Source organism: Microchirus variegatus (genome assembly GCF_963457635.1).
Source record: "Microchirus variegatus genome assembly, chromosome: 7".
In the NCBI taxonomy this organism is placed as follows: Eukaryota; Metazoa; Chordata; class Actinopteri; order Pleuronectiformes; family Soleidae; genus Microchirus; species Microchirus variegatus.
The window spans coordinates 26,289,760-26,317,310 of NC_139808.1; the positions used below are offsets into that span (position 1 = coordinate 26,289,760).

Sequence of the window (27,551 nt, forward strand, 5' to 3'; positions counted from 1 at the left end):
AAAGTAGGTCAAGGTCACCCATCTTCGAAATTGTCCAAGATACTTGTAAGAGGCATGGACAGTGCCAGTTTGACATCAATATGTCGAATATTTGTCAAGTTATCGTGTTGACAAGCTCGTAAAGTGCCGTTTACACATTTCTCACATTTCCCCGCAAGAAAACCACGTAAAAATTCAGTAAAAATTCACGAAAAGAAAATGGAGATATTCATCCACTAAACAATCCTGCAAAATGTGAAGGACGTACGCTCACAGGAAGGTATTCATTTTAGTCCGGACGGACGGAACGGTGCGAACGCTATAAAGAATAATAATGTTAGAGGGCGCTAGCATAGAAGTTAAGTAGGTAGCAGTTTCTTTGGCAGCAAATTTTGCCACTACCAATGTTGTGCCAATAATATTGCGCATCCCTCATTTATATCGAGTTTAATACATTAAAAAAAAACTACTTGACGTATAGTGATACCCAGTGGTGAAACCTTGGTACTGCAATAAAAAACAAAACAAAGCGCAAACACATAAATGGCTGTTTAATCATGTTGCCGTCATTCTTTTGCTCTTTTTGGAAGTAATAATGTAACAATGGACTTGTTGTTGTGTTGTGAATCGTTTTATTGAATCCACGGTTGTTGTGCAATGATGTGTCAGCATTTCTACCTCAGGGTCTCCAGAGCACAGAGCACAGAGCTCAGGTCTGTATGTCAACATACACACACACTTTCTGACCCTCCCCCTGGACAGAGAGCTTTTCCCCCCCTCAGTACTGAAGTCAGTTAGTGTTCAGTGGACGTTTGGTCATGTCTGGACTGCTGCGTGTTCATCTGCTGCTGCTGCTGTCGGGCTGCGTCTGCCTCTGGCTGCCCAGTCTGAGCCGGGCAGCTCTGGTCATCTCTGAGGACCATGAAGCTCCACAGGTGAACTCACTCACTCTGGTACTTTTTATCTGTCTTTTTTTTATAAAGTAAATAATTCAGTTAAAGGCAGTGTGCGAAATATCCATTTGTTGGTCAATACTGTTTCACCACCGGTGCCACCCTGCAGTATCGGCTATCATCCCTGTCAGATGTGGGCTTGTGTAGGGCCTTTTTCCACAGCGCCATTTGGAAAGCAATTATTAAAACGTTAGAAATACACAATGCGAAATACAAGACCCCCCTGTGTTTCGCACAGTGGTTAAAGCTATAAAAGTGTATAAAATTTTGCATGATTTATTCAGGGTTCCCACACCTTGGTTGACATACATTGAAGGGTTTTTCAAGGACTTTCCAGGACCTCGTCCCTCAAAGTCAAGGACTTAAGATTTCACATCATAAGGCCACTTGTCAACAAGTGATTGCCTTTCAAGCAGCTGAAATATGAAAGAGCTTTTTTTCAAACAGTACTGATTAATTATCGATGAATCTTCAAGCAAAAATATTTCACAATGTTTGTTAAAGAGTTGTTTACTGCAGTTTAACTGTAGAGTGTGGGGGTGTGTTTGTCTTGTGTGGGGGCGTCATGGCCGTTGAACTCACTCAGCTGTGTTTGCGCTTCAGGAGACGAGAGGCGCTGCCAGGTCACTGCAGGTATTTGATAGAAACGTATTCGCACAATATTAAACCACAATACAAAACTGAAAAATACTCAAATACTTTGTTTTTCTTACAGAAAAGAAGCACCAATGAGGCTACGGTAAGATAATTATGCTTGTTGTGTCGGGTCTCTTGTGTCACGTGTGAAGTTTCGAGGCGATGGGTTTCATGGCGTTGTTAACCAAAATTCGGATGGTTGCCGTCGCCCTTTTGAATCTGAGAAACCTTTCTTACCTTTTAATGTTGGTATTTACGCATTTACGAAACCTGAAAATCGCCAAAAGATGGACACCCAAATTCAAAACTTCCTGTTGAGTTGAGTTGAGGCCATGGCCATGGGACTCGCAACTTTATTGATCAATCGCGTCATCGTTTGGTGCGGAAAATGTCAAAAGAAAAACGGTATTGATCGGTGTATGTCGAACCTGGAAACGATGACGTTCTCAAACGTCTTGTTTTGTCCTCAAACCAAAACGATTCAGTTTTTTATTAATTTTTTGTTCATGTGGAGCAAAGAAACCAGGAAATATTCACACTCAGAAGCTGAAACGATCAGAAATCCTGTTCAAATCCATCCATCCATCAAATACCGCTTTATCCTCCACCAGAGGGTGGATGTGCCCCCTGTAGACGGATTGTAGACCAGGCGCAACCACCGCGTTCGGGACCATCTGTAGTGGTTTCACAGCACAGGGCGTTGCAGTAGTCAAGGCAGGAAACGACCAAAGCCTGTGCTAGGATCTGGGTAGCCTGTTGAGTTCAGTACGGTCTGATTTGTCTTGTATTGAATGCTGCAACACGTGGTAGAAAGTCATCTCTAGTTAAAATGTACTGAGATTAATTTTATTAATAGATAATATAATATTATTTTGTCGGTCTTTCCATGTCCTTCTCCTTCTGCGTCAGGTGGAGGTTCACAGCGTCACCGTGGACTGCACTGTGACGTCTCGTTTCGCCCGCACCGTCATGACGTCCGTGGCTCTGAACAAAGCAAACACCTCGCAGGAAATCTTCTTTGAAGTGGACCTGCCCAAGACGGCCTTCATCACCAACTTCAGCATGTCTGTGCCTCTGCACACTCTCACTTCCACTGTCTCCACACTCAATATTTAAGCTCTGTGTCCTCCCAACAGCTCTAAAGCAGATCTTTTCTTCCTGGAAAACAAGCTGAATTTTATTGTCTTATGGCGTCTTTGTCCGTCTTTGTGCCTCGCAGGGAAATTGAAGGTCGGGTGTATGTTGGGGATGTGAAGGAGAAAGAAAAAGCCAAGAAACAATACGAGAAAGCTGTTTCCTCTGGACAGACTGCTGGACTGGTCAAGTGAGTCGGTCAAGATGAAAATACATAAAAATGAAACAACAAAATAGGGCCAATTCCTATCTTAACCCTCAAGCTCAACCCTTAATCTTAGCTGGCCCTCAAAACCAAGTGTTATTATTTTGTCACTTAGAAATGGGACACCCCTTAAATGCAGATATGTCTTCAGACTGTAGGGGGCAGAATAACGCGGAAGCTGCGTCGAGTCTGTCAACTCCAAAAAAGAAGAAGAAGAACACATTTACGTCACGATTATTTATAACGATCCGTTTGTCAGTCAAGTTATTAGGTTGTCAGTTAGTTATAAGATGATACTCATACAAATACCTTTACCTCTTTACTAAAACCGCTGTAATTTCACTCTGCTTCATTTCAACAGCATCAGACTTTGCACAGCTCATGTCCACATGTTGTTACATGACCTCCATGTGTTTTTAATGTCCTACTGCATATTTCAGGGCCTCTGGGAGAAAGATGGAGAAGTTTTCAGTGTCTGTCAACATCGCGGCTCAAAGTAACGTGACTTTCGTTCTGACCCACGAGGAGCTGCTTCAGAGGAAACTGGGCCAATATGAGATTCTAACACGAGTTAAACCCAAATCACGGGTGCAGAAATTCCAGGTGTGTCTCTGCTCGTGATTCAAATCTCACGCTGAATTCATTCACAATGGTCACTTTAAGACTTGATAGTGGGTGGACCTAACACTTGTTGCTAGTGGTAGCTAGCTAAGTTAGCAGGGCAGTGTCTGTCATGGCTAACTACCCAGCAAGAGTTGCTCACGTTGCTATAGTTGTTGGATACACATTTTCTGACAACAAACCTCAGTCATGGTGTTTTAGCATGATATTTATCGTGATTTGATTAACTTGACCTGATCAGCTGACACTCACTGGAAAGTTGTGCTAAACACAACGTGAGCAAAGCAAAACAACGGACCCACAAGTTTCTGGTTATACCGCCACTAAGCGTCACAGGGGTTTTATTTGTTTCTGTGTTGAAACAGATCATGGCAAACATCTACGAGCCACAGGGCATCTTGTTTGTTGATGCACACGCAACCTTCCTCAGCAATGACCTGCTCCCCCTGGTGGAGAAAACTGTCACAGACAAAAAGGTGAGCAATAAGAAAGGCCTTCAAATATTCATAGTTTCCTTTAATTTTGTCTTCACATTTACTACGTTTTGTGTTCATGTCCTCCTCAGGCACATATCTCCTTCTCACCAACGATGGAGCAGCAGAGGAAGTGTCCAGACTGTGATGGAACGCTCATCGATGGAGATTTCATCATCAAATACGACGTAAACAGAGGAAAGAGCTTTGGGGACCTTCAGGTCAGCTGTCAATCAACAATCTGTGATGACATGTAACTGTAGAGCGAGGTTTGCTGTCAGAGCCATGATGGCTGACAAAGCTCCTGAAAAAATTAATGGTACCAGTGCCAGTTTGAGGTTCTCTGTGCACTTTACATTGATAGAGATTGAGCAAAGTCTCACAGAACCTGACAAACTGAATATATCTGAACATTATTATATCTGACGTTATTCCAGACCTGCATCGCTGTGACATCTTCAGCTTTCTAATAAAATCTCCCTCATTCTACACTGGAGATCATCACAATAAAAGCATGCAAAATAAACATGCCCTGAACTTTGTCAAAAAACATTGAGGTTTTATTCAAGTGTAACTAAACCCGTTCTTCAGAGGCTAACTCCACCCAACGTCATTTTAATTCTTATATTTGGGACTCTGGAGGCCTCACTCATGTTTCTGTGGTCCGCCTCAGTCTAAGTACAGGAGATAAAACACTCGATATTGACTTCCGCACTCATTGTTAAGTCACAATGAGACATTCCTGGAATTGTTGTATCGCAGAGCTCCGCTTTGTCCCTAAAAAACGCGAGAGTGCAGGCGAGGGCAATAATATCCGGAAGATCTGAAGTCTGCAAAGTGTTCTATTCTTGTCTGCACAGTGCAGCACAGAGTTCTACACAAACTGTTTACGTAACCGGACCGGGTTTTTTCAGAGATCTCGATGAGCCCGAGATTACGATAAAACACAGCGTTCTCAGCAGTGGCTTAACTGTTGGTTTTGAACCTTCAGGGCTTCATAAACAAGGTAATGACGCAGACAACACTAAAAAACAGCGCTAATTGGAACGCGCGGTCTAGGTCCACTTTAAGGTATTTTTACCAAAGCATGTCACAGACATGTCCATTAGGACACCAGGGAACTCTGTTAACTTGTAGAAATAGAGTTTAATATGTCTACTTTAACCTCTTCTTCCCTGACCCGCTTTTTGGAGTCCCTGCTCGAAAATGACATGCCCAAACTAAATAGAGTAAACCTCTGCAGTTACAAGCTCAATGTGGTATCAGATAACACTTGTGAGATTCCACCAGAGGTGTACGTTTCACTGTAGATGCCACTGTGTCAGAGTAAATGCACATGGAACACAGCATAACTGAAGGACTTTTTTTTCTCTCTCGCCTAAAAAAATATTGCATTTTAAAGCAAATAACACCTTTAAAATATGCAGTAGGAGCTTAAAAACACATGGAGGTCATGTAACAACATGTGGACATGAGCTGTGCAAAGTCTGATGCTGCTGAAATTAAGCAGAGTGAAATTACAGAGGTTTTAGTAAAGAGATGTCTGGGCGTTCTCACTTTTGGCTCAGCTTGGCACCATCTGTGCCATTTGAGATTTCTTAGGTACCAAATTATTAAAAACCCATTTAATTTTATTTACATGTCAATATTGGTCTAAAAAGTACTTGTTTTAAAAAAAAAATAATAATAATCGAGTGTGCGGTGCGTAATAACAACTCTGTGGCTCTGCAGCACCTTCAGTTACACAGCGCCATAGCTCTGGCTTACCTTGGTCAATTAGGGTGATTGACAGCTCATTTTAAACCTCTAAACCGGTAGCTGAGTTTCTGACCTTTCTGTGGGTATGCAGCATGTCTGTGTTTGTTAAAGTTAGATATGGTTTTATGACGCTTTTGTCGCTGCGTCTGACGCTGCCCCCGATCCCGGGGGCAACCGTGAAGAAGAGGTTAAACAATTTGTTTGTGATTCTCTTTCCCTCAGATTGTGAACGGGTATTTTGTCCACTTCTTTGCGCCTCCTGACCTGCGCAGAGTCCCTAAGAATGTGGTATTTGTAATAGACATAAGCGGATCGATGCATGGGAGAAAGATGGATCAGGTGAGCGACTGCTGAGGCGACTGTAAAAATATCAACGCACACACTTGTACCTCTGACCTTTGATCTCTGACCCTTTCTAGACACGAGAGGCGATGTTGCAAATCGTCAAAGACCTCCACGAGGACGACCACTTTGCCCTCATCAAGTTTGATGACACCATTTACACCTGGAGGGACTCACTCAGCAAAGCAACCAAAGAAAATTTAACTGAGGCCATTAAATATGTGGAGGGCCTCCAGAGCTACGGAGGTCAGTTTAGAAATATGACTTGGGCTCCAAACGCTGTCCTTCTGTGTCACAAACAATATATTTTGACTCTCGATTGCATGTTTTACTTTCAGGGACCAACATCAACGACGCAGTGTTAAGAGCAGTGAACATGCTGATCAAAGACAGGCAGGAGAAGAAGCTCCCTGAGAGGAGCGTTGATATTATCATTTTACTGACTGATGGGATGCCAAATGTTGGTGAGTAACTGGAGTTTGTACGTGAATACTCACATTTTAATGATGAGCTTTATGGACCTTAGTTTAGAAGTAACTAAGTAAGGACTTTCTTATTTTTGTGTGGCACAACTAGCATTCACGTCCTTCACGTATCACAAAGGAACACTTTAAACTATTGCTCTTAAGCCACTTTGCTCGTGCTTTGCTTGTGGACGGTTTAATGAATTCAACGAAATAAAGAATGAATAAAAGTAGGCAATATCATAGGACTGCAATGATTAAACTCGAAAAACTCTGCCTCGAATATTATTTTAATTTCTATCTCGTGCAGCCTGTTCCACAGGCGCAGGGATCATTGTTCCACACGGGCCGTTTTAGCAGACGCACACCCGGATTTCAGCTGTCGCGATGGCGGAGACGGAGAGTGAAACAGGCCGTAAAACTGGCGTACCACAACAGCACGTCCTCAATGATTCAGCATCTGAGCCGAGAGTATCCAGTCGCTAATGCTAACGTAAACGTTGATGTTAGCCGATTTAATGTAGCTTACTAGGGCTGCAGTTATCGAATAGTTTCGTAATCGAGTATTCTGCCGAGTAATCAGATTTATTTATTTTTTTTATTAAAAGGAACAATAATAATAGTTTTGCATTTTCCATCTGCGATTAATCGAATAATAATTGTTCGAATACTCACATAACTATATCAACTGTAACTTGGGACACAAACTTAGACCAAAAACAACACTTGATCGTAATTAGCTGTGTGTTTACCAGCAGCATCGATCAGTCATCTTCTGTATCTTCTGTTATCTGTAGGTCGTACCTATGTTTCCCGGATCCTATGTTCCCCGGGTCCTATGTTCCCCGATCGGGGAGCATCGGACCTTTTTTTTAAAAAAGGGTCGATGTTCCCCACTTTGTGGAAGCCTGGGTGTGGAGCTCCAGGGTAAAGGGGTAGGTTAGGGTTAGGGTTAGGGTTAGGGTAAGGGTAAGGGTAAGGGTAAGGGGTAGGGTCCTATGTTCCCCGGGTCCTTTTGGGTGAACAGCGGGGAACATAGAACCCTTTTTTAGAGAAAGGGTCCTATGTTCCCCGCTTTGTATGAGACCGGGGAACATAGGACCCGGGGGAACGATTTTCGCGAGATGTTTTCTTCATCCAAAAGGGGGCATAACAGAAAATAATTGAGAAGCACTGGATTAGACCAAGTGCTGACTGCGCACAAGATGCCTGTTTCTCTAGAAGTTAGAGCTTAGATTGGGCCCAAAAAATCAGGCCCGACCCGAGCCTGTGCACGTTTTCTCCGAGCCCGACCCGGACCCGACACATTAACCGTAATTGAACGCATATGTTGCTAATGACGATACACTTCCTGGTTTTTAAATGACGCGTTCACGGCTGCAGGTTTTTACACCTTCACACAATACGACGTGCTATACCATACACACGGACACGACGAGGGAGAAAAAATACAAATGCTTGATCAAGGGCCTGACCCGAGGATAGTGGCGGGAAATATTGGTCGGGCTCGGGAACGGAATCTAAACTCTACTAGAAGTTGTGTTATCTTCCAAATGTGCTGTCCTAAACCTACCAAACAACTGACTTCAAGTGGAAGCCTTAGACAAATATACATATATATATATGTAAATGTCGGATTTTAAACCGTTGTATGTTGTATCTGTGACTTTAAAGGAGAGTCAAACACTCTTAATATCCAGGACAATGTGCGCTCTGCAACTGGAGGGAAAATGTCTCTGTTCTCTCTTGGATTTGGTAACAGCGTGGATTACGCTTTCCTGGACGTGATGAGCAAACAAAACAAAGGGCTCGCCCGCAGAATATACGAAGCTTCAGATGCAACGCTTCAACTCCAGGTGAAAGCTTTAGAATATGATTAATAGTTTTCTCTTCATTGTGGACAGTGCTTTATGAGTCACTTGTCAAGGTTGAAGCCTGTCAAGGAAACCGTTTGAAAGATGTGCAATAAACTGTATGTTACATTTCTACCAATAACTTATCCAAACACCATCAAGTGGGCACTGGCCTTAGTTATTTACCTGCTCATGTTGAAGCCTGTCAAAATTGTTGGACAGTTTTGCAAGTACAGGTACCTGGCCAATCACAAGACAGTTGAGAAAGCTGTCGTTGGCTGGCCAATCACAACACAGTCTGTCTTCTGGGGTGAGATTTCAGTCTGAAACAGCGCGGCTGACTAGAGCTTCAGTGAGGAGAGATTTTGATCGGCTCGTTTGAAGCAGCTAGGAGGTTTTTGACCATGAAAACAAGTTAATGTATGTAAGTAGACCTCCATAACTCACATATATGTGCGACAGGACCACTCTATGGGAGCTTTAATAAACACAGAGTTACCAAATAAGGAAGTAGCAGACCAGCAGTGAAATCTATATGTCAGTAAAAATACTTTATTATCTCTTTAAATCACATTGTACCAGCTTCGTCACCTTCATCCACAATTAAAAACATCTGTAAAAACCTGTGTACAAACTTTGTGTTTATTTCAGGGTTTCTATGATGAAGTTGCCAGTCCTCTGCTTCTGGAGGTGGACCTGCGTTATCCTGACAACACAGTGGATATGTTGACCACAAACCACTTCAGCCAGTTGTTTAACGGCTCAGAGATCGTGGTGGCTGGTCGGCTGACCGACAACGACCTGGACAACTTCATGGTGGACGTGATGGGTCAGGGGGTGAGAAGAAGAAGAAGACAACTGCAGAAATGACTGCTGTGTCTGTTATTTACTTTGGTGACGTCATTTATTCCCTGTAGTTTGAGGAGGAGTACAAAGCACAGGGTCTGGCCAATCCTGTGAACTGGACCGACATATACCCAGATGAGGAGTACATCTTTGGGGATTTCACAGAGCGTCTGTGGGCCTATCTGACCATCCAGCAGTTACTGGAGACGAGGTATTATTGAAATAATTTTACAAAGGTCTCTACCAATAAAATTTATGTCTGCTTGAGTCCATGATGGCTCACGAACGTGTCGCCACTTTCTTAAAAAATCAGACTCTCGTGCACCGAAGTCCACGGAGAAAATCAATGATTTTACATCAGAGCACAGAGGCATTATTGATCATGTCAAATTTTGGTCAAAAAACATTAAAACTTTTTGTCAAATGTTGGACGTGTTTTTTTTTTGACAAATTTGGGACAAAATTTTCTTTTTTTTCCTTTTGTCAAATTTTGGAGAGCGTATCAGTGTCTCAGGCTGGTTCACCGCTATTTCACTGCCATAACCTTTTGTTTTTACTTTTTTGTCAAATTGTATAAGTCATACTAATGTATACTTTTTTTGGTCAAATTATAGAAACATTTTTTTTTTACTTTTTTTGTCAGATTTTGGACAAAACATTTTTTTTTCTTTTACTTTGTTGTCAATTTTTGGAGAGAGCCTATCAGCGCCTCAGGCTATTTCACTGCCACTGCCTTTTGTTGCAACCTTAAACAGCCATATTTGTCACTCCTGCAGTAAGAGTGGTCCCTCAGATGAGAAGGAAAACGCCACAGCCAGGGCATTGGACATGTCTCTGAAGTACAGCTTCGTCACCCCTCTCACCTCCATGGTGGTCATCAAGCCTGAGACTGAGGATGGAACAGACAGCCCTCTTATTGCAGACAAGCTGACTGAAGGTGAAGATGGAAATGAACGTTATTAGTATTATTATTATTATATTATGAACCTGCACCACTGGCTGTTGAATTGATATTTTCCAACATTATTTCTCTTTGCTCGACTATAACAGTGGTGGTTCGTGCTTCACTGTGAACTGTGGAAAGTAATAAGCTGTTGTTTTCTTTTATTTGGCAGAACAAAGACAAGCGGCAGAAAGAAGAGGTGAAACGGTCATTTGTTTTTACCATAAAGCAAAAAAGATTTCTAGATTTATGTTAATGGACTGCACCAACTAACTTGGTTTTATCATTCCTGTATATAGGGTATTATACAAGCCCTCCAGTGTACAGTCACTATCTTCCACCATCACCAACATATTTTGGTCAGTCATTTTTTGTTTTTCTCATACTGTGTTATTTGAATGCTTTGTGAAAGTTTATTTACAGACATACATGTTCCTCAGAAGCTGACTTTAGTCATCCTCTGCGAAGGAGCTTGGCTGCTGTCTCTTAGCAGTGTTGTCTGTCCTCTACTGTTATTGTGATCATTTGCAGTGGATGGAGATCCTCATTTCATGATAGAGCTGCCAGAGAAAGAAGACGCTCTGTGCTTCAACATTAACGACAAACCAGGAACCATTTTCTCTCTGGTTAAAGACCCAGAATCAGGTCAGTCCTGAGTCCTGATCATCATCAAGACTACCTGGTCTCCTTCTTTTTGACCAATATTTGAATATTTATATGACTGAACATATCGTTTCCCTCAGGTATTTTGGTCAACGGCCAGATAATCGGAGACAAGAAAATCCCTCCTGATGGTCAAATTAACACGTATTTCTGGCGGTTTGGCATCGTCCACCAGACTCTGGGGGTGAGGCTGGAGGTGAGCACTCGTGACATCTCAGTGTTCCAGGACAGCAAATGGGTCAAACTGCTGTGGTCGGACTCTGCCTCTCTCAAAGGAGTCAAGTGAGCGGCTGCACCATCACTTTCTCTTAGTGAGAGAAACATTTTCCTTTAACCAGTTCAGAATAATCTCCTCCTCCTCCTCCTCCCACAGTGTGGATCTTCTTGTGACCAAGGATCGCAGCCTGACGGTGACTCTGAAAGATTCGGTCAAGTTTGTCATCCTGCTACACAAAGTGTGGGAGAAGCATCCGTACCATCGGGACTATTTAGGTTTCTACACAGTGGACAGTCATCTCCTCCCCTCTGGTGTTCACGGCCTGCTGGGTACAAACATGACACTCTTAGCAGGAAGTAGATCATCACATGGTTTAAGATTATAGCAGCTCAAGAGTTATCCTGGTTATTCTGACATCCCTTTGTCAAGCACGTCAGAGAACTACAGTGGCTCAGCCCTAAAAAAGATGTTGACCTTCTTTGTTTGGGTAGTTAGTTTCTGCTTTAAATACTAAAAAGCACACTCCGACTGGTTTGTCTGTTTGGGCGACTGTAGAAACATGGTGGTGCAAGATGGTGGCCTCCATAAAGCAAGAAGCTTAGACTTACGGACAGTAGATTTAAGTTCTGACAATACACACTACCAAATGTAGTTTCCCTTCAAAGGGTTCGAGAATATTTACTCATTTATGAATCGGCTTGTCCTACAGGTCAGTTCTACCACGGGATTGAATATGAGGTGTCTGAGCTGCGTCCAGGTGAAGTCCCAGAGAAACCGGACGCCACCATGTTTGTGAAAGGCCAGCAGCTCAATGTGACCAGGTACATGCCTCAGATTGGTGGTTCCCAAACACTGAGTCGAGACCCACAGATGGGTTGCAGGAGATTTAGCCAAAAGGTCGCTATATTCTGTTTTAATCCAGTTTTTTTCCGTCCACAGAGGCTGGCAGAGAGACTTCAGGAACGACGTGAAGAACGGGGAAAACGTTCCCTGCTGGTTCATTCACAATAACGGAACCGGCCTCATCGATGGAGACGCGACAGACTACGTTGTGTCAGGACTTTTCAAAACTGTCTAAAACCAGGTTAAACATCGTTACCTACCGAAGACGTCATCAAAATGTAATGAAATGAACATTTCATATGTCGATAAAATTTCTCCGTTATCCGAGTCATAATCTTCTTCAATAATTAGCTGTAGGCGACAGGACAGAACAGCACATTATGTAAAGAGAAACATTTTTGGAAATATGAGAATGGGAAGAATAGTGAAAGGCCCCATTCACACCTGGCATTAAACCCTAACCCATACCCATGCATTGAGAGCAGATTGTTATCCAATCTGCCAAACCACTTCGGGAGGTGGTTGAAGAACGGAAGTGTAAATACAACGATTCTCCGATGCTGGGGAAGATCAGATAGCAATCAGATCTTGATGTGGACACCGAACGACGCATGTTAATACCAAATTCAAACTCAATTCAAATTCATCTCATTGTCGGCTTCACGACAAAAAATCCTTGTTCTTCCTTTTCACATTTGTTGTGGGAATACTTGAATGTTTTGTGACAAATGCTGTGGCTCTGCTCTCGATGCTTACATTTAAATCCCTTTCTTTCGCAGTGTGGGCCAATGATTAAAACAACCACTGAAAGACAAATGCCAATGTAGTGGGAAACTCATTCCTCGATGGTCAAAGATAAAATTTCTCTGTGTTCCAGGTGTCTCTTTGTCACTCTTTTACTCCACAAACATTCTTCACGTGACGTGTCGAGAAGATGATTTGTGGAAATGTTAGCGGTGACGTGCTAAATGCATAACGTAGCGGGCAAGTCAGGACTGGCTGCACCCACACACACAATGTATGGGAAAACCACTTCACCCAAAATCTATCTGTAAGGCTGACCGTTAGTCAGATCGAAGATTTTGGATATGGGTTGAGCATGGCTCGATGGTGTGCATCCTTGATTTTCACTTTCGCTGATTTGTCACGCTACACCAGGCAGCAGCTCATCAGCAGTAGCTGCGCTGTGTGGAGCGAAGAGGGTGGGGGTGAAGAGGCTGTCGGCTCACGGTGGGTGAGACATTTTGACACGGTTCACCGCCGAACATGGTGTTATACTGAAACAACGAGGTGTCCAGTCACCAATACGCGAGCACATGTTTATTTTGCATTAGCATGCTACTACTTTTGCGGCTAACATGACGAACCTGTTTCCAAAGTTAAGCTAGCGAGGCCACAATTAGCATTAGCGTAACCCTGGATTTCCACTGGACGCGTTACGCGCGGTCGCCGTTGCTGATCGCTTCCGTTCTAATCAATGACAGCATTTCCACCGGACGCAAGAAGAAGAGTTAAAGAAGCGTCTTTCGATACATAGCAGTTCTATTCTTGCCGTTGCTGCTGCTGAACCGTGTAAAAATCTCAACAGAGCAGATCGCACCAGACAGGAAGTCCGACAGAGACTCAAAGTAAAACACTTCCGCCCCCCCCCCCTTTCGAAATAAAACACAATATGCAGGTCATATAGCCTATCACCACCTAACATCAACATTACGCCGTGACCGTTGCTACCAGGTCAACGGTCAGTTAATCAGAGCGTCTCGGAGAGTCATAATGTACGACGAGAGACCGTTAAAGTGGAGTTGAAGTGGGGAAACATAAAATCATTTATGACACCAGATCAACAGTTCTTCCACGTCGGAGAATGAATGTTGTTGTTTCCTTTATACGCTCAGTCTATCGTGGGATCTCACAAACTCGTTCGAGATTATCAGGCGATCTTCTGTGAATACCACTGGCTCCCAAGGCCGCTGCTGGAACGCGCCCGGTGGGGATTGACGCCGGGCAGAGGTCGAAGCAGAACCGCAGCACGTAACGTGTCCAGTGGAAATCCGGGGAAGTGCTAACATAATACAAACACTGTGCAACCTCATAGTGTAGCTAGATGTTGTGAGCGTCAGCCCGGTGGCGTGGCTAATCGAAAATGGAAACATTTGCGTTGTGCCTAATGAGGTTGCACAGTATTTATATTATGTTGGCCTTTACGTTCCTTATAATGCATGGGACCGTAACTATGTTCCCAGGTCCTATGTTCCCCGGGTCCTAGGTTCCCCGGGTCCTAGGTTCCCCGGGTCCTATGTTCCCCGCTTAGTTATGTGACCGGGGAACACAGGACCCTTTCTCTAAAAAAGGGTTCTATGTTCCATGTTCAATAAATGCGTTGTTTGCCAAATATCCGAAAAATACATTTTAAATCCAATATCTGCTGCCGACACCAATGTTGAGACGATAATATTGCGCATCTCTAATTTATATCGAGTTAAATGAATGAAAAAAATAATATTGACTTACAGTGAGTGGTTTAACCCAGTGGTGAAACCTTGGTACTGCAATAAAAAAAACAAAAAAAACAAAGCACAAACAGATAAATGGCTGTTTAATCATGTTACCGTCATCCATTTGCTCTTTTTGGAAGTAATAATGTAACAATGGACTTGTTGTTGTGTTGTGAATCATTTTATTGGATCCACGGTTGTTTTGCAATGATGCGTCAGCATTTCTACCTCAGGGTCTCCAGAGCACAGAGCTCAGGTCTGTATGTCAACATACACACACACTTTCTGACCCTCCCCCTGGACAGAGAGCTTTTTTCCCCCTCAGTACTGAAGTCAGTTAGTGTTCAGTGGACGTTTGGTCATGTCTGGACTGCTGCGTGTTCATCTGCTGCTGCTGCTGTCGGGCTGCGTCTGCCTCTGGCTGCCCAGTCTGAGCCGGGCAGCTCTGGTCATCTCTGAGGACCATGAAGCTCCACAGGTGAACTCACTCACACACACACACACACACACACACACTGATCTTTTTGTTCCCTGACTTTAATCCAAACCTTTTTCAGAAATTGAGTTTAACTCTGTCCCTATTTGTTTTTAGCGAGTACTTTCCAGGACCAATTCCCTCAAAGTCAAGGACTTAAGATGGGAGGGCGACTTGTCAACAAGTGATTGTCTTTCAAGCAGCTGAAATATGAAAGAGCTTGTTTTCAAACGCTACGATTCATTTAATTATCGATTAATAATTAATGAATCTTTACAGCCCATAATTACAATTAGTAAAATATTTCACTATTACATTTACTGCAGTTTAACTGTAGAGTGTGGGGGTGTGTTTGTCTTGTGTGGGGGCGTCATGGCCGTTGAACTCACTCTGCTGTGTTTGCGCTTCAGGCGACGAGAGGAGCTGCCAGGTCACTGCAGGTATTTGATAGAAACGCATTCACACACAGAAATTCAGTTGGCTTAAACCACAATATTGTAAATAAACTGAAAAATACTCAAATACTTCGTTTTTCCTTTGTTTTTCTTACAGAAAAGAAGCGCCAACGAGGCTACGGTAAGATAATTTTGCTTGATGTTCATGTCGGGACTCTTGTGTCACATATGAAGTTTCGAGGCGATCGATCAATGTATGGCGAAGTTATGGGGCGCTTCCTGTTTCATGGCGAATGGATGCAATTCACCAAATCTGAGAAAACCTTTGATGCATGGATAAAAAAAATTATGCATTTTTTATGTTGGTATTTACGAAACGTGCAAATCACCAAGATATATTGTGAGCTTTCCACTCACTGGGGTTCCGGAAGGACGACGAGATGGCTGAGAGTGAGTAAATTGACCAGTTTATTGCAACAGAAATAACCAAAACAAACAAAGGTAGACAGAGTTGCTGCGTCCGCGCTCTGCTGCGCTTTCTCCGCAAATGTTCACTTTTCTTCTCTCCGTCTCTCCGTCTCTCCGTCTCTCTCTCTCTCTCTTTCTCTCTGTCCGTGTGTGGACCCAGCCTACTGCAAGAGACCAGAACCAGGTTACAAACGTGCTTATATAGCTGACTGATTATCTGATTCTGTCCAGCTGTCTGATCACCGGCTGAGCCACTCCTCCCTTCTCTCCAGCAGCCGTCGCTCTAACCAAGCCCCACTGCCACATATATACATATATATATATATATATATATATATATATATATATATACATATATATATATATATATACATATATATATATATATATATATATATATATATATATATATATATATATATATATATATATATATATATATATATATATTCAATGGCTTTAATGGCTAGAAAAACATCTGTGTCAGACTCTGGTATCAGCACTGGTTTTTGCTGAAAGACACATTGACATTGAAGCATTTAGGATTTTCAGCTTTTACCCAAAGCGACTTCCAAACAGGAAGAAACTGCATAAAAGAAGTCTTGGAAAGAAATCCACTAGATAGGAAGTGAGTGGACTGACAGAGGGTGAGGGTGCCGGGGTGGATCCAAGTGCAGAAGGAGATAAGGGTTAAGGTAAGTGCTAGGACAGACAATGCTCTTGGGACACCCCTGTTCTGGTGGCACTCCGTAGGTCATTCTACCAGCGTGGAAAGACACATGAAGTAATCGAGGGGCAACATAAGCCTTTATACCCATGAAGGACTTTGTAGGCTAGCATCAGTTATTTGAATTGGACGCGGGCGGCTAACAGTAGCCAGTGGAGCTCAGTTAACAGAGGGGTGTGGCATGTGCCCTTGTAGGCCGATTGAAGACCAGGCGCGGCCACCACGTTCTGGACCATCTGTAGTGGTTTCACAGCACAAGTCAGGAGACCTGTTATCAGGGCGTTGTAGTAGTCAAGGCAGGAGACGATCAAAGCCTGTGCTAGGATCTGGGTAGCTTGTTGAGTTCAGTACGGTCTGATTTGTCTTATATTGAATGCAACACATGGTACAGAGTCCTCTCTAGTTAAAAGGTCCTGAGATTGACTGACCAGAATGCAAAATTGTCTTTGCTGAGCAGCCAACATGTTGTGTCCATGTCCTTCTCCTTCTGCGTCAGGTGGAGGTTCACAGCGTCACCGTGGACTGCACTGTGACGTCTCGTTTCGCCCGCACCGTCATGACGTCCGTGGCTCTGAACAAAGCAAACACCTCGCAGGAAATCTTCTTTGAAGTGGACCTGCCCAAGACGGCCTTCATCACCAACTTCAGCATGTCTGTGCCTCTACACACTCTAAACTTCCACTGTCTCCACACTCGCAGAACTTTTCTTCCTGAAAACAAGCTGAATTTTATTGTCTTGTGGCGTCTTTGTCCGTCTTTGTGCCTCGCAGGGAAATTGAAGGTCGGGTGTATGTTGGGGATGTGAAGGAGAAAGAAAAAGCCAAGAAACAGTACGAGAAAGCTGTTTCCTCTGGACAGACTGCTGGACTGGTCAAGTGAGTCGGTCAAGATGAAAATACATAAAAATGGAACAACAAAATATGAGTCAAAAGCAATAGGGCCAATTCCTATCTTAACCCTCAAGCTCAACCCTTAATCTTAACTGGCCCTCAAAACCAAGTGTTATTATTTTGTCACTTAGAAATGGGACACCCCTTAAATGCAGATATGTCTTCAGACTGTAGGGGGCAGAATAACGCGGAAGCTGCGTCCAGTCTGTCAACTCCAAAAAAGAAGAAGAACACATTTACGTCACGATTATTTATTACGATCTGTCAGTCAAGTTATTAGGTTGTCAGTTAGTTATAAGATGATACTCATACAAATACCTTTACCTCTTTACTAAAACCGCTGTAATTTCACTCTGCTTCATTTCAACAGCATCAGACTTTGCACAGCTCATGTCCACATGTTGTTACATGACCTCCATGTGTTTTTAATGTCCTACTGCATATTTCAGGGCCTCTGGGAGAAAGATGGAGAAGTTTTCAGTGTCTGTCAACATCGCGGCTCAAAGTAACGTGACCTTCGTTCTGACCCACGAGGAGCTGCTTCAGAGGAAACTGGGCCAATATGAGATTCTAACACGAGTTAAACCCAAATCACGGGTGCAGAAATTCCAGGTGTGTCTCTGCTCGTGATTCAAATCTCACGCTGAATTCATTCACAATGGTCACTTTAAGACTTGATAGTGGGTGGACCTAACACTTGTTGCTAGTGGTAGCTAGCTAAGTTAGCAGGGCAGTGTCTGTCATGGCTAACTACGCAGCAAGAGTTGCTCACGTTGCTATAGTTGTTGGATACACATTTTCTGACAACAAACCTCAGTCATGGTGTTTTAGCCTGATATTTATCGTGATTTGATTAACTTGACCTGATCAGCTGACACTCACTGGAAAGTTGTGCTAAACACAACGTGAGCAAAGCAAAACAACGGACCCACAAGTTTCTGGTTATACCGCCACTAAGCGTCACAGGGATTTTATTTGTTTCTGTGTTGAAACAGATCGTGGCAAACATCTACGAGCCACAGGGCATCTTGTTTGTTGATGCACACGCAACCTTCCTCAGCAATGACCTGCTCCCCCTGGTGGAGAAAACTGTCACAGACAAAAAGGTGAGCAATAAGAAAGGCCTTCAAATATTCATGGTTGTTCATTAGTTTCCTTTAATTTTGTCTTCACATTTACTACGTTTTGTGTTCATGTCCTCCTCAGGCACATATCTCCTTCTCACCAACAATGGAGCAGCAGAGGAAGTGTCCAGACTGTGATGGAACGCTCATCGATGGAGATTTCATCATCAAATACGACGTAAACAGAGGAAAGAGCTTTGGGGACCTTCAGGTCAGCTGTCAATCAACAATCTGTGATGACATGTAACTGTAGAGCGAGGTTTGCTGTCAGAGCCATGATGGCTGACAAAGCTCCTGAAAAAATTAATGGTACCAGTGCCAGTTTGAGGTTCTCTGTGCACTTTACATTGATAGAGATTGAGCAAAGTCTCACAGAACCTGACAAACTGAATATATCTGAACATTATTATATCTGACGTTATTCCAGACCTGCATCGCTGTGACATCTTCAGCTTTCTAATAAAATCTCCCTCATTCTACACTGGAGATCATCACAATAAAAGCATGCAAAATAAACATGCCCTGAACTTTGTCAAAAAACATTGAGGTTTTATTCAAGTGTAACTAAACCCGTTCTTCAGAGGCTAACTCCACCCAACGTCATTTTAATTCTTATATTTGGGACTCTGGAGGCCTCACTCATGTTTCTGTGGTCCGCCTCAGTCTAAGTACAGGAGATAAAACACTCGATATTGACTTCCGCACTCATTGTTAAGTCACAATGAGACATTCCTGGAATTGTTGTCTCGCAGAGCTCCGCTTTGTCCCTAAAAAACGCGAGAGTGCAGGCGAGGGCAATAATATCCGGAAGATCTGAAGTCTGCAAAGTGTTCTATTCTTGTCTGCACAGTGCAGCACAGAGTTCTACACAAACTGTTTACGTAACCGGACCGGGTTTTTTCAGAGATCTCGATGAGCCCGAGATTACGATAAAACACAGCGTTCTCAGCAGTGGCTTAACTGTTGGTTTTGAACCTTCAGGGCTTCATAAACAAGGTAATGACGCAGACAACACTAAAAAACAGCGCTAATTGGAACGCGCGGTCTAGGTCCACTTTAAGGTATTTTTACCAAAGCATGTCACAGACATGTCCATTAGGACACCAGGGAACTCTGTTAACTTGTAGAAATAGAGTTTAATATGTCTACTTTAACCTCTTCTTCCCTGACCCGCTTTTTGGAGTCCCTGCTCGAAAATGACATGCCCAAACTAAATAGAGCAAACCTCTGCAGTTACAAGCTCAATGTGGTATCAGATAACACTTGTGAGATTCCACCAGAGGTGTACGTTTCACTGTAGATGCCACTGTGTCAGAGTAAATGCACATGGAACACAGCATAACTGAAGGACTTTTTTTTTTCTCTCGCCTAAAAAAATATTGCATTTTAAAGCAAATAACACCTTTAAAATATGCAGTAAGAGCTTAAAAACACATGGAGGTCATGTAACAACATGTGGACATGAGCTGTGCAAAGTCTGATGCTGCTGAAATTAAGCAGAGTGAAATTACAGAGGTTTTAGTAAAGAGATGTCTGGGCGTTCTCACTTTTGGCTCAGCTTGGCACCATCTGTGCCATTTGAGATTTCTTAGGTACCAAATTATTAAAAACCCATTTAATTTTATTTACATGTCAATATTGGTCTAAAAAGTACTTGTTTTAAAAAAAAAATAATAATAATCGAGTGTGCGGTGCGTAATAACAACTCTGTGGCTCTGCAGCACCTTCAGTTACACAGCGCCATAGCTCTGGCTTACCTTGGTCAATTAGGGTGATTGACAGCTCATTTTAAACCTCTAAACCGGTAGCTGAGTTTCTGACCTTTCTGTGGGTATGCAGCATGTCTGTGTTTGTTAAAGTTAGATATGGTTTTATGACGCTTTTGTCGCTGCGTCTGACGCTGCCCCCGATCCCGGGGGCAACCGTGAAGAAGAGGTTAAACAATTTGTTTGTGATTCTCTTTCCCTCAGATTGTGAACGGGTATTTTGTCCACTTCTTTGCGCCTCCTGACCTGCGCAGAGTCCCAAAGAATGTGGTATTTGTAATTGACATAAGCGGATCTATGTCCTGGAGAAAGATGGATCAGGTGAGCGACTGCTGAGGCGACTGTAAAAATATCAACGCACACACTTGTACCTCTGACCTTTGATCTCTGACCCTTTCTAGACACGAGAGGCGATGTTGCAAATCGTCAAAGACCTCCACGAGGACGACCACTTTGCCCTCATCAAGTTTGATGACACCATTTACACCTGGAGGGACTCACTCAGCAAAGCAACCAAAGAAAATTTAACTGAGGCCATTAAATATGTGGAGGGCCTCCAGAGCTACGGAGGTCAGTTTAGAAATATGACTTGGGCTCCAAACGCTGTCCTTCTGTGTCACAAACAATATATTTTGACTCTCGATTGCATGTTTTACTTTCAGCGACCAACATCAACGACGCAGTGTTAAGAGCGGTGAACATGCTGATCAAAGACAGGCAGGAGAAGAAGCTCCCTGAGAGGAGCGTTGATATTATAATTTTACTGACTGATGGGATGCCAAATGTTGGTGAGTAACTGGAGTTTGTACGTGAATACTCACATTTTAATGATGAGCTTTATGGACCTTAGTTTAGAAGTAACTAAGTAAGGACTTTCTTATTTTTGTGTGGCACAACTAGCATTCACGTCCTTCACGTATCACAAAGGAACACTTTAAACTATTGCTCTTAAGCCACTTTGCTCGTGCTTTGCTTGTGGACGGTTTAATGAATTCAACGAAATAAAGAATGGATAAAAGTAGGCAATATCATAGGACTGCAATGATTAAACTCGAAAAACTCTGCCTCGAATATTATTTTAATTTCTATCTCGTGCAGCCTGTTCCACAGGCGCAGGGATCATTGTTCCACACGGGCCGTTTTAGCAGACGCACACCCGGATTTCAGCTGTCGCGATGGCGGAGACGGAGAGTGAAACAGGCCGTAAAACTGGCGTACCACAACAGCACGTCCTCAATGATTCAGCATCTGAGCCGAGAGTATCCAGTCGCTAATGCTAACGTAAACGTTGATGTTAGCCGATTTAATGTAGCTTACTAGGGCTGCAGTTATCGAATAGTTTCGTAATCGAGTATTCTGCCGAGTAATCAGATTTTTTATTTTATTTTATTAAAAAGAAACAATAATAATAGTTTTGCATTTTCCATCTGCGATTAATCGAATAATAATTGTTCGAATACTCACACAACTATATCAACTGTAACTTGGGACACAAACTTAGACCAAAAACAACACTTGATCGTAATTAGCTGTGTGTTTACCAGCAGCATCGATCAGTCATCTTCTGTATCTTCTGTTATCTGTAGGTCGTACCTATGTTCCCCGGGTCCTATGTTCCCCGATCGGGGAGCATCGGACCTTTTTTTTAAAAAAAGGGTCGATGTTCCCCACTTTGTGGAAGCCTGGGTGTGGAGCTCCAGGGTAAAGGGGTAGGGGTAGGTTAGGGTTAGGGTTAGGGTTAGGGTAAGGGTAAGGGGTAGGGTCATAGCGGGGAACATAGAACCCTTTTTTAGAGAAAGGGTCCTATGTTCCCCGCTTTGTATGAGACCGGGGAACATAGGACCCGGGGGAACGATTTTCGCGAGATGTTTTCTTCATCCAAAAGGGGGCATAACAGAAAATAATTGAGAAGCACTGGATTAGACCAAGTGCTGACTGCGCACAAGATGCCTGTTTCTCTAGAAGTTAGAGCTTAGATTGGGCCCAAAAAATCAGGCCCGACCCGAGCCTGTGCACGTTTTCTCCGAGCCCGACCCGGACCCGACACATTAACCGTAATTGAACGCATATGTTGCTAATGACGATACACTTCCTGGTTTTTAAATGACGCGTTCACGGCTGCAGGTTTTTACACCTTCACACAATACGACGTGCTATACCATACACACGGACACGACGAGGGAGAAAAAATACAAATGCTTGATCAAGGGCCTGACCCGAGGATAGTGGCGGGAAATATTGGTCGGGCTCGGGCACGGAATCTAAACTCTACTAGAAGTTGTGTTATCTTCCAAATGTGCTGTCCTAAACCTACCAAACAACTGACTTCAAGTGGAAGCCTTGCACAAATATATATATATATATATGTATATGTAGGATTTTAAACCGTTGCATGTTGTATCTGTGACTTTAAAGGAGAGTCAAACACTCAGAATATCCAGGAGAATGTGCGCTCTGCAACTGGAGGGAACATGTCACTGTTCTCTCTTGGATTTGGTAACAGCGTGGATTACGCTTTCCTGGACGTGATGAGCAAACAAAACAAAGGGCTCGCCCGCAGAATATACGAAGCTTCAGATGCAACGCTTCAACTCCAGGTGAAAGCTTTAGAATATGATTAATAGTTTTCTCTTCATTGTGGACAGTGCTTTATGAGTCACTTGTCAAGGTTGAAGCCTGTCAAGGAAACCGTTTGAAAGATGTGCAATAAACTGTATGTTACATTTCTACCAATAACTTATCCAAACACCATCAAGTGGGCACTGGCCTTAGTTATTTACCTGCTCATGTTGAAGCCTGTCAAAATTGTTGGACAGTTTTGCAAGTACAGGTACCTGGCCAATCACAAGACAGTTGAGAAAGCTGTCGTTGGCTGGCCAATCACAACACAGTCTGGCTACTGGGGTGAGATTTCAGTCTGAAACAGCGCGGCTGACGAGAGCTTCAGTGAGGAGAGATTTTGATCGGCTCGTTTGAAGCAACTAGGAGGTTTTTGACCATGAAAACAAGTTAATGTATGTAAGCAGACCTTCATAACTCACATATATGTGCGACAGGACCACTCTATGGGAGCTTTAATAAACACAGAGTTACCAAATAAGGAAGTAGCAGACCAGCAGTGAAATCTATATGTCAGTAAAAATACTTTATTATCTCTTTAAATCACATTGTACCAGCTTCGTCACCTTCATCCACAATTATATACATCTGTAAAAACCTGTGTACAAACTTTGTGTGCGTGCTTTTATTTCAGGGTTTCTATGATGAAGTTGCCAGTCCTCTGCTTCTGGAGGTGGACCTGCGTTATCCTGACAACACAGTGGATATGTTGACCACAAACCACTTCAGCCAGTTGTTTAACGGCTCAGAGATCGTGGTGGCTGGTCGGCTGACCGACAACGACCTGGACAACTTCATGGTGGACGTGATGGGTCAGGGGGTGAGAAGAAGAAGAAGACAACTGCAGAAATGACTGCTGTGTCTGTTATTTACTTTGTTGATTTGACGTAAACTCTTCCCTGTAGTTTGAGGAGGAGTACAAAGCACAGGGTCTGGCCAGTCCTGTGAACTGGACCGACATATACCCAGATGAGGAGTACATCTTTGGGGATTTCACAGAGCGTCTGTGGGCCTATCTGACCATCCAGCAGTTACTGGAGACGAGGTATTATTGAAATAATTTTACAAAGGTCTCTACCAATAAAATTTATGTCTGCTTGAGTCCATGATGGCTCACGAACGTGTCGCCACTTTCTTAAAAAATCAGACTCTCGTGCACCGAAGTCCACGGAGAAAATCAATGATTTTACATCAGAGCACAGAGGCATTATTGATCATGTCAAATTTTGGTCAAAAAACATTAAAACTTTTTGTCAAATGTTGGACGACATACTATAGGATGACTTTTCTGTCAAATTTTGGACAATTATTTATTTATTTATTTTGTTGTTTGTCAAATATTGGACATGTTTTTTTTTTGACAAATTTGGGACAAAATTTTCTTTTTTTTCCTTTTGTCAAATTTTGGAGAGAGCCTATTAGTGTCTCAGGCTGGTTCACCGCTATTTCACTGCCACTGCCTTTTGTTGCAACCTTAAACAGCCATATTTGTCACTCCTGCAGTAAGAGTGGTCCCTCAGATGAGAAAGAAAATGCCACAGCCAGGGCATTGGACATGTCTCTGAAGTACAGCTTCGTCACCCCTCTCACCTCCATGGTGGTCATCAAGCCTGAGACTGAGGATGGAACAGACAGCCCTCTTATTGCAGACAAGCTGACTGAAGGTGAAGATGGAAATGAACGTTATTAGTATTATTATTATTATATTATGAACCTGCACCACTGGCTGTTGAATTGATATTTTCCAACATTATTTCTCTTTGCTCGACTATAACAGTGGTGGTTCGTGCTTCACTGTGAACTGTGGAAAGTAATAAGCTGTTGTTTTCTTTTATTTGGCAGAACAAAGACAAGCGGCAGAAAGAAGAGGTGAAACGGTCATTTGTTTTTACCATAAAGCAAAAAAGATTTCTAGATTTATGTTAATGGACTGCACCAACTAACTTGGTTTTATCATTCCTGTATATAGGGTATTATACAAGCCCTCCAGTGTACAGTCACTATCGTCCACCATCACCAACATATTTTGGTCAGTCATTTTTTGTTTTTCTCATACTGTGTTATTTGAATGCTTTGTGAAAGTTTATTTACAGACATACATGTTCCTCAGAAGCTGACTTTAGTCATCCTCTGCGAAGGAGCTTGGCTGCTGTCTCTTAGCAGTGTTGTCTGTCCTCTACTGTTATTGTGATCATTTGCAGTGGACGGAGATCCTCATTTCATGATAGAGCTGCCAGAGAAAGAAGACGCTCTGTGCTTCAACATTAACGACAAACCAGGAACCATTTTCTCTCTGGTTAAAGACCCAGAATCAGGTCAGTCCTGAGTCCTGATCATCATCAAGACTACTTGGTCTCCTTCTTTTTGACCAATATTTGAATATTTATATGACTGAACATATCGTTTCCCTCAGGTATTTTGGTCAACGGCCAGATAATCGGAGACAAGAAAATCCCTCCTGATGGTCAAATTAACACGTATTTCTGGCGGTTTGGGATCGTCCATCAGACTCTGGGGGTGAGGCTGGAGGTGAGCACTCGTGACATCTCAGTGTTCCAGGACAGCAAATGGGTCAAACTGCTGTGGTCGGACTCTGCCTCTCTCAAAGGACTCAAGTGAGCGGCTGCACCATCACTTTCTCTTAGTGAGAGAAACATTTTCCTTTAACCAGTTCAGAATAATCTCCTCCTCCTCCTCCTCCCACAGTGTGGATCTTCTTGTGACCAAGGATCGCAGCCTGACGGTGACTCTGAAAGATTCGGTCAAGTTTGTCATCCTGCTACACAAAGTGTGGGAGAAGCATCCGTACCATCGGGACTATTTAGGTTTCTACACAGTGGACAGTCATCTCCTCCCCTCTGGTGTTCACGGCCTGCTGGGTACAAACATGACACTCTTAGCAGGAAGTAGATCATCACATGGTTTAAGATTATAGCAGCTCAAGAGTTATCCTGGTTATTCTGACATCCCTTTGTCAAGCACGTCAGAGAACTACAGTGGCTCAGCCCTAAAAAAGATGTTGACCTTCTTTGTTTGGGTAGTGAGTTTCTGCTTTAAATACTAAAAAGCACACTCCGACTGGTTTGTCTGTTTGGGCGACTGTAGAAACATGGTGGTGCAAGATGGTGGCCTCCATAAAGCAAGAAGCTTAGACTTACGGACAGTAGATTTAAGTTCTGACAATACACACTACCAAATGTAGTTTCCCTTCAAAGGGTTCGAGAATATTTACTCATTTATGAATCGGCTTGTCCTACAGGTCAGTTCTACCACGGGATTGAATATGAGGTGTCTGAGCTGCGTCCAGGTGAAGTCCCAGAGAAACCGGACGCCACCATGTTTGTGAAAGGCCAGCAGCTCAATGTGACCAGGTACATGCCTCAGATTGGTGGTTCCCAAACACTGAGTCGAGACCCACAGATGGGTTGCAGGAGATTTAGCCAAAAGGTCGCTATATTCTGTTTTAATCCAGTTTTTTTCCGTCCACAGAGGCTGGCAGAGAGACTTCAGGAACGACGTGAAGAACGGGGAAAACGTTCCCTGCTGGTTCATTCACAATAACGGAACCGGCCTCATCGATGGAGACGCGACAGACTACGTTGTGTCAGGACTTTTCAAAACTGTCTAAAACCAGGTTAAACATCGTTACCTACCGAAGACGTCATCAAAATGTAATGAAATGAACATTTCATATGTCGATAAAATTTCTCCGTTATCCGAGTCATAATCTTCTTCAATAATTAGCTGTAGGCGACAGGACAGAACAGCACATTATGTAAAGAGAAACATTTTTGGAAATATGAGAATGGGAAGAATAGTGAAAGGCCCCATTCACACCTGGCATTAAACCCTAACCCATACCCATGCATTGAGAGCAGATTGTTATCCAATCTGCCAAACCACTTCTTCCTTTTCACATTTGTTGTGGGAATACTTGAATGTTTTGTGACAAATGCTGTGGCTCTGCTCTCGATGCGTACATTTAAATCCCTTTCTTTCGCAGTGTGGGCCAATGATTAAAACACCCACTGAAAGACAAATGCCAATGTAGTGGGAAACTCATTCCTCGATGGTCAAAGATAAAATTTCTCTGTGTTCCAGGTGTCTCTTTGTCACTCTTTTACTCCACAAACATTCTTCACGTGACGTGTCGAGAAGATGATTTGTGGAAATGTTAGCGGTGACGTGCTAAATGCATAACGTAGCGGGCAAGTCAGGACTGGCTGCACCCACACACACAATGTATGGGAAAACCACTTCACCCAAAATCTATCTGTAAGGCTGACCGTTAGTCAGATCGAAGATTTTGGATATGGGTTGAGCATGGCCCGATGGTGTGCATCCTTGATTTTCACTTTCGCTGATTTGTCACGCTACACCAGGCAGCAGCTCATCAGCAGTAGCTGCGCTGTGTGGAGCGAAGAGGGTGGGGGTGAAGAGGCTGTCGGCTCACGGTGGGTGAGACATTTTGACACGGTTCACCGCCGAACATGGTGTTATACTGAAACAACGAGGTGTCCAGTCACCAATACGCGAGCACATGTTTATTTTGCATTAGCATGCTACTACTTTTGCGGCTAACATGACGAACCTGTTTCCAAAGTTAAGCTAGCGAGGCCACAATTAGCATTAGCGTAACCCTGGATTTCCACTGGACGCGTT

At 43.2% G+C, this 27,551-nt stretch overlaps 2 protein-coding genes across 2 annotated transcripts; both read left to right on the plus strand.

Annotated features, from left to right (window-relative positions):
• Positions 1-797: 797 nt before the first annotated feature.
• On the plus strand, positions 798-12,165 carry LOC310929841 (inter-alpha-trypsin inhibitor heavy chain H3-like; the record flags this gene model as incomplete). Its single annotated transcript, XM_083892701.1, has 22 exons — positions 798-914; positions 1,536-1,565; positions 1,648-1,671; positions 2,478-2,632; positions 2,788-2,892; positions 3,348-3,510; positions 3,894-4,004; positions 4,094-4,222; positions 5,982-6,098; positions 6,179-6,347; positions 6,440-6,565; positions 8,240-8,421; positions 9,070-9,255; positions 9,336-9,475; positions 10,041-10,201; positions 10,380-10,406; positions 10,528-10,566; positions 10,739-10,852; positions 10,951-11,152; positions 11,244-11,416; positions 11,797-11,908; positions 12,027-12,165. 22 exons carry the CDS (start codon positions 798-800, stop codon positions 12,163-12,165), a joined length of 2,721 nt encoding a protein of 906 aa, XP_083748827.1.
• Positions 12,166-14,786: 2,621 nt separating this feature from the next.
• Positions 14,787-26,517, plus strand: LOC310929843 (inter-alpha-trypsin inhibitor heavy chain H3-like; the record flags this gene model as incomplete). Its single annotated transcript, XM_083892703.1, has 22 exons — positions 14,787-14,903; positions 15,311-15,340; positions 15,453-15,476; positions 16,987-17,141; positions 17,261-17,365; positions 17,830-17,992; positions 18,376-18,486; positions 18,587-18,715; positions 20,475-20,591; positions 20,672-20,840; positions 20,933-21,058; positions 22,686-22,867; positions 23,524-23,709; positions 23,795-23,934; positions 24,393-24,553; positions 24,732-24,758; positions 24,880-24,918; positions 25,091-25,204; positions 25,303-25,504; positions 25,596-25,768; positions 26,149-26,260; positions 26,379-26,517. 22 exons carry the CDS (start codon positions 14,787-14,789, stop codon positions 26,515-26,517), a joined length of 2,721 nt encoding a protein of 906 aa, XP_083748829.1.
• Positions 26,518-27,551: the final 1,034 nt, after the last annotated feature.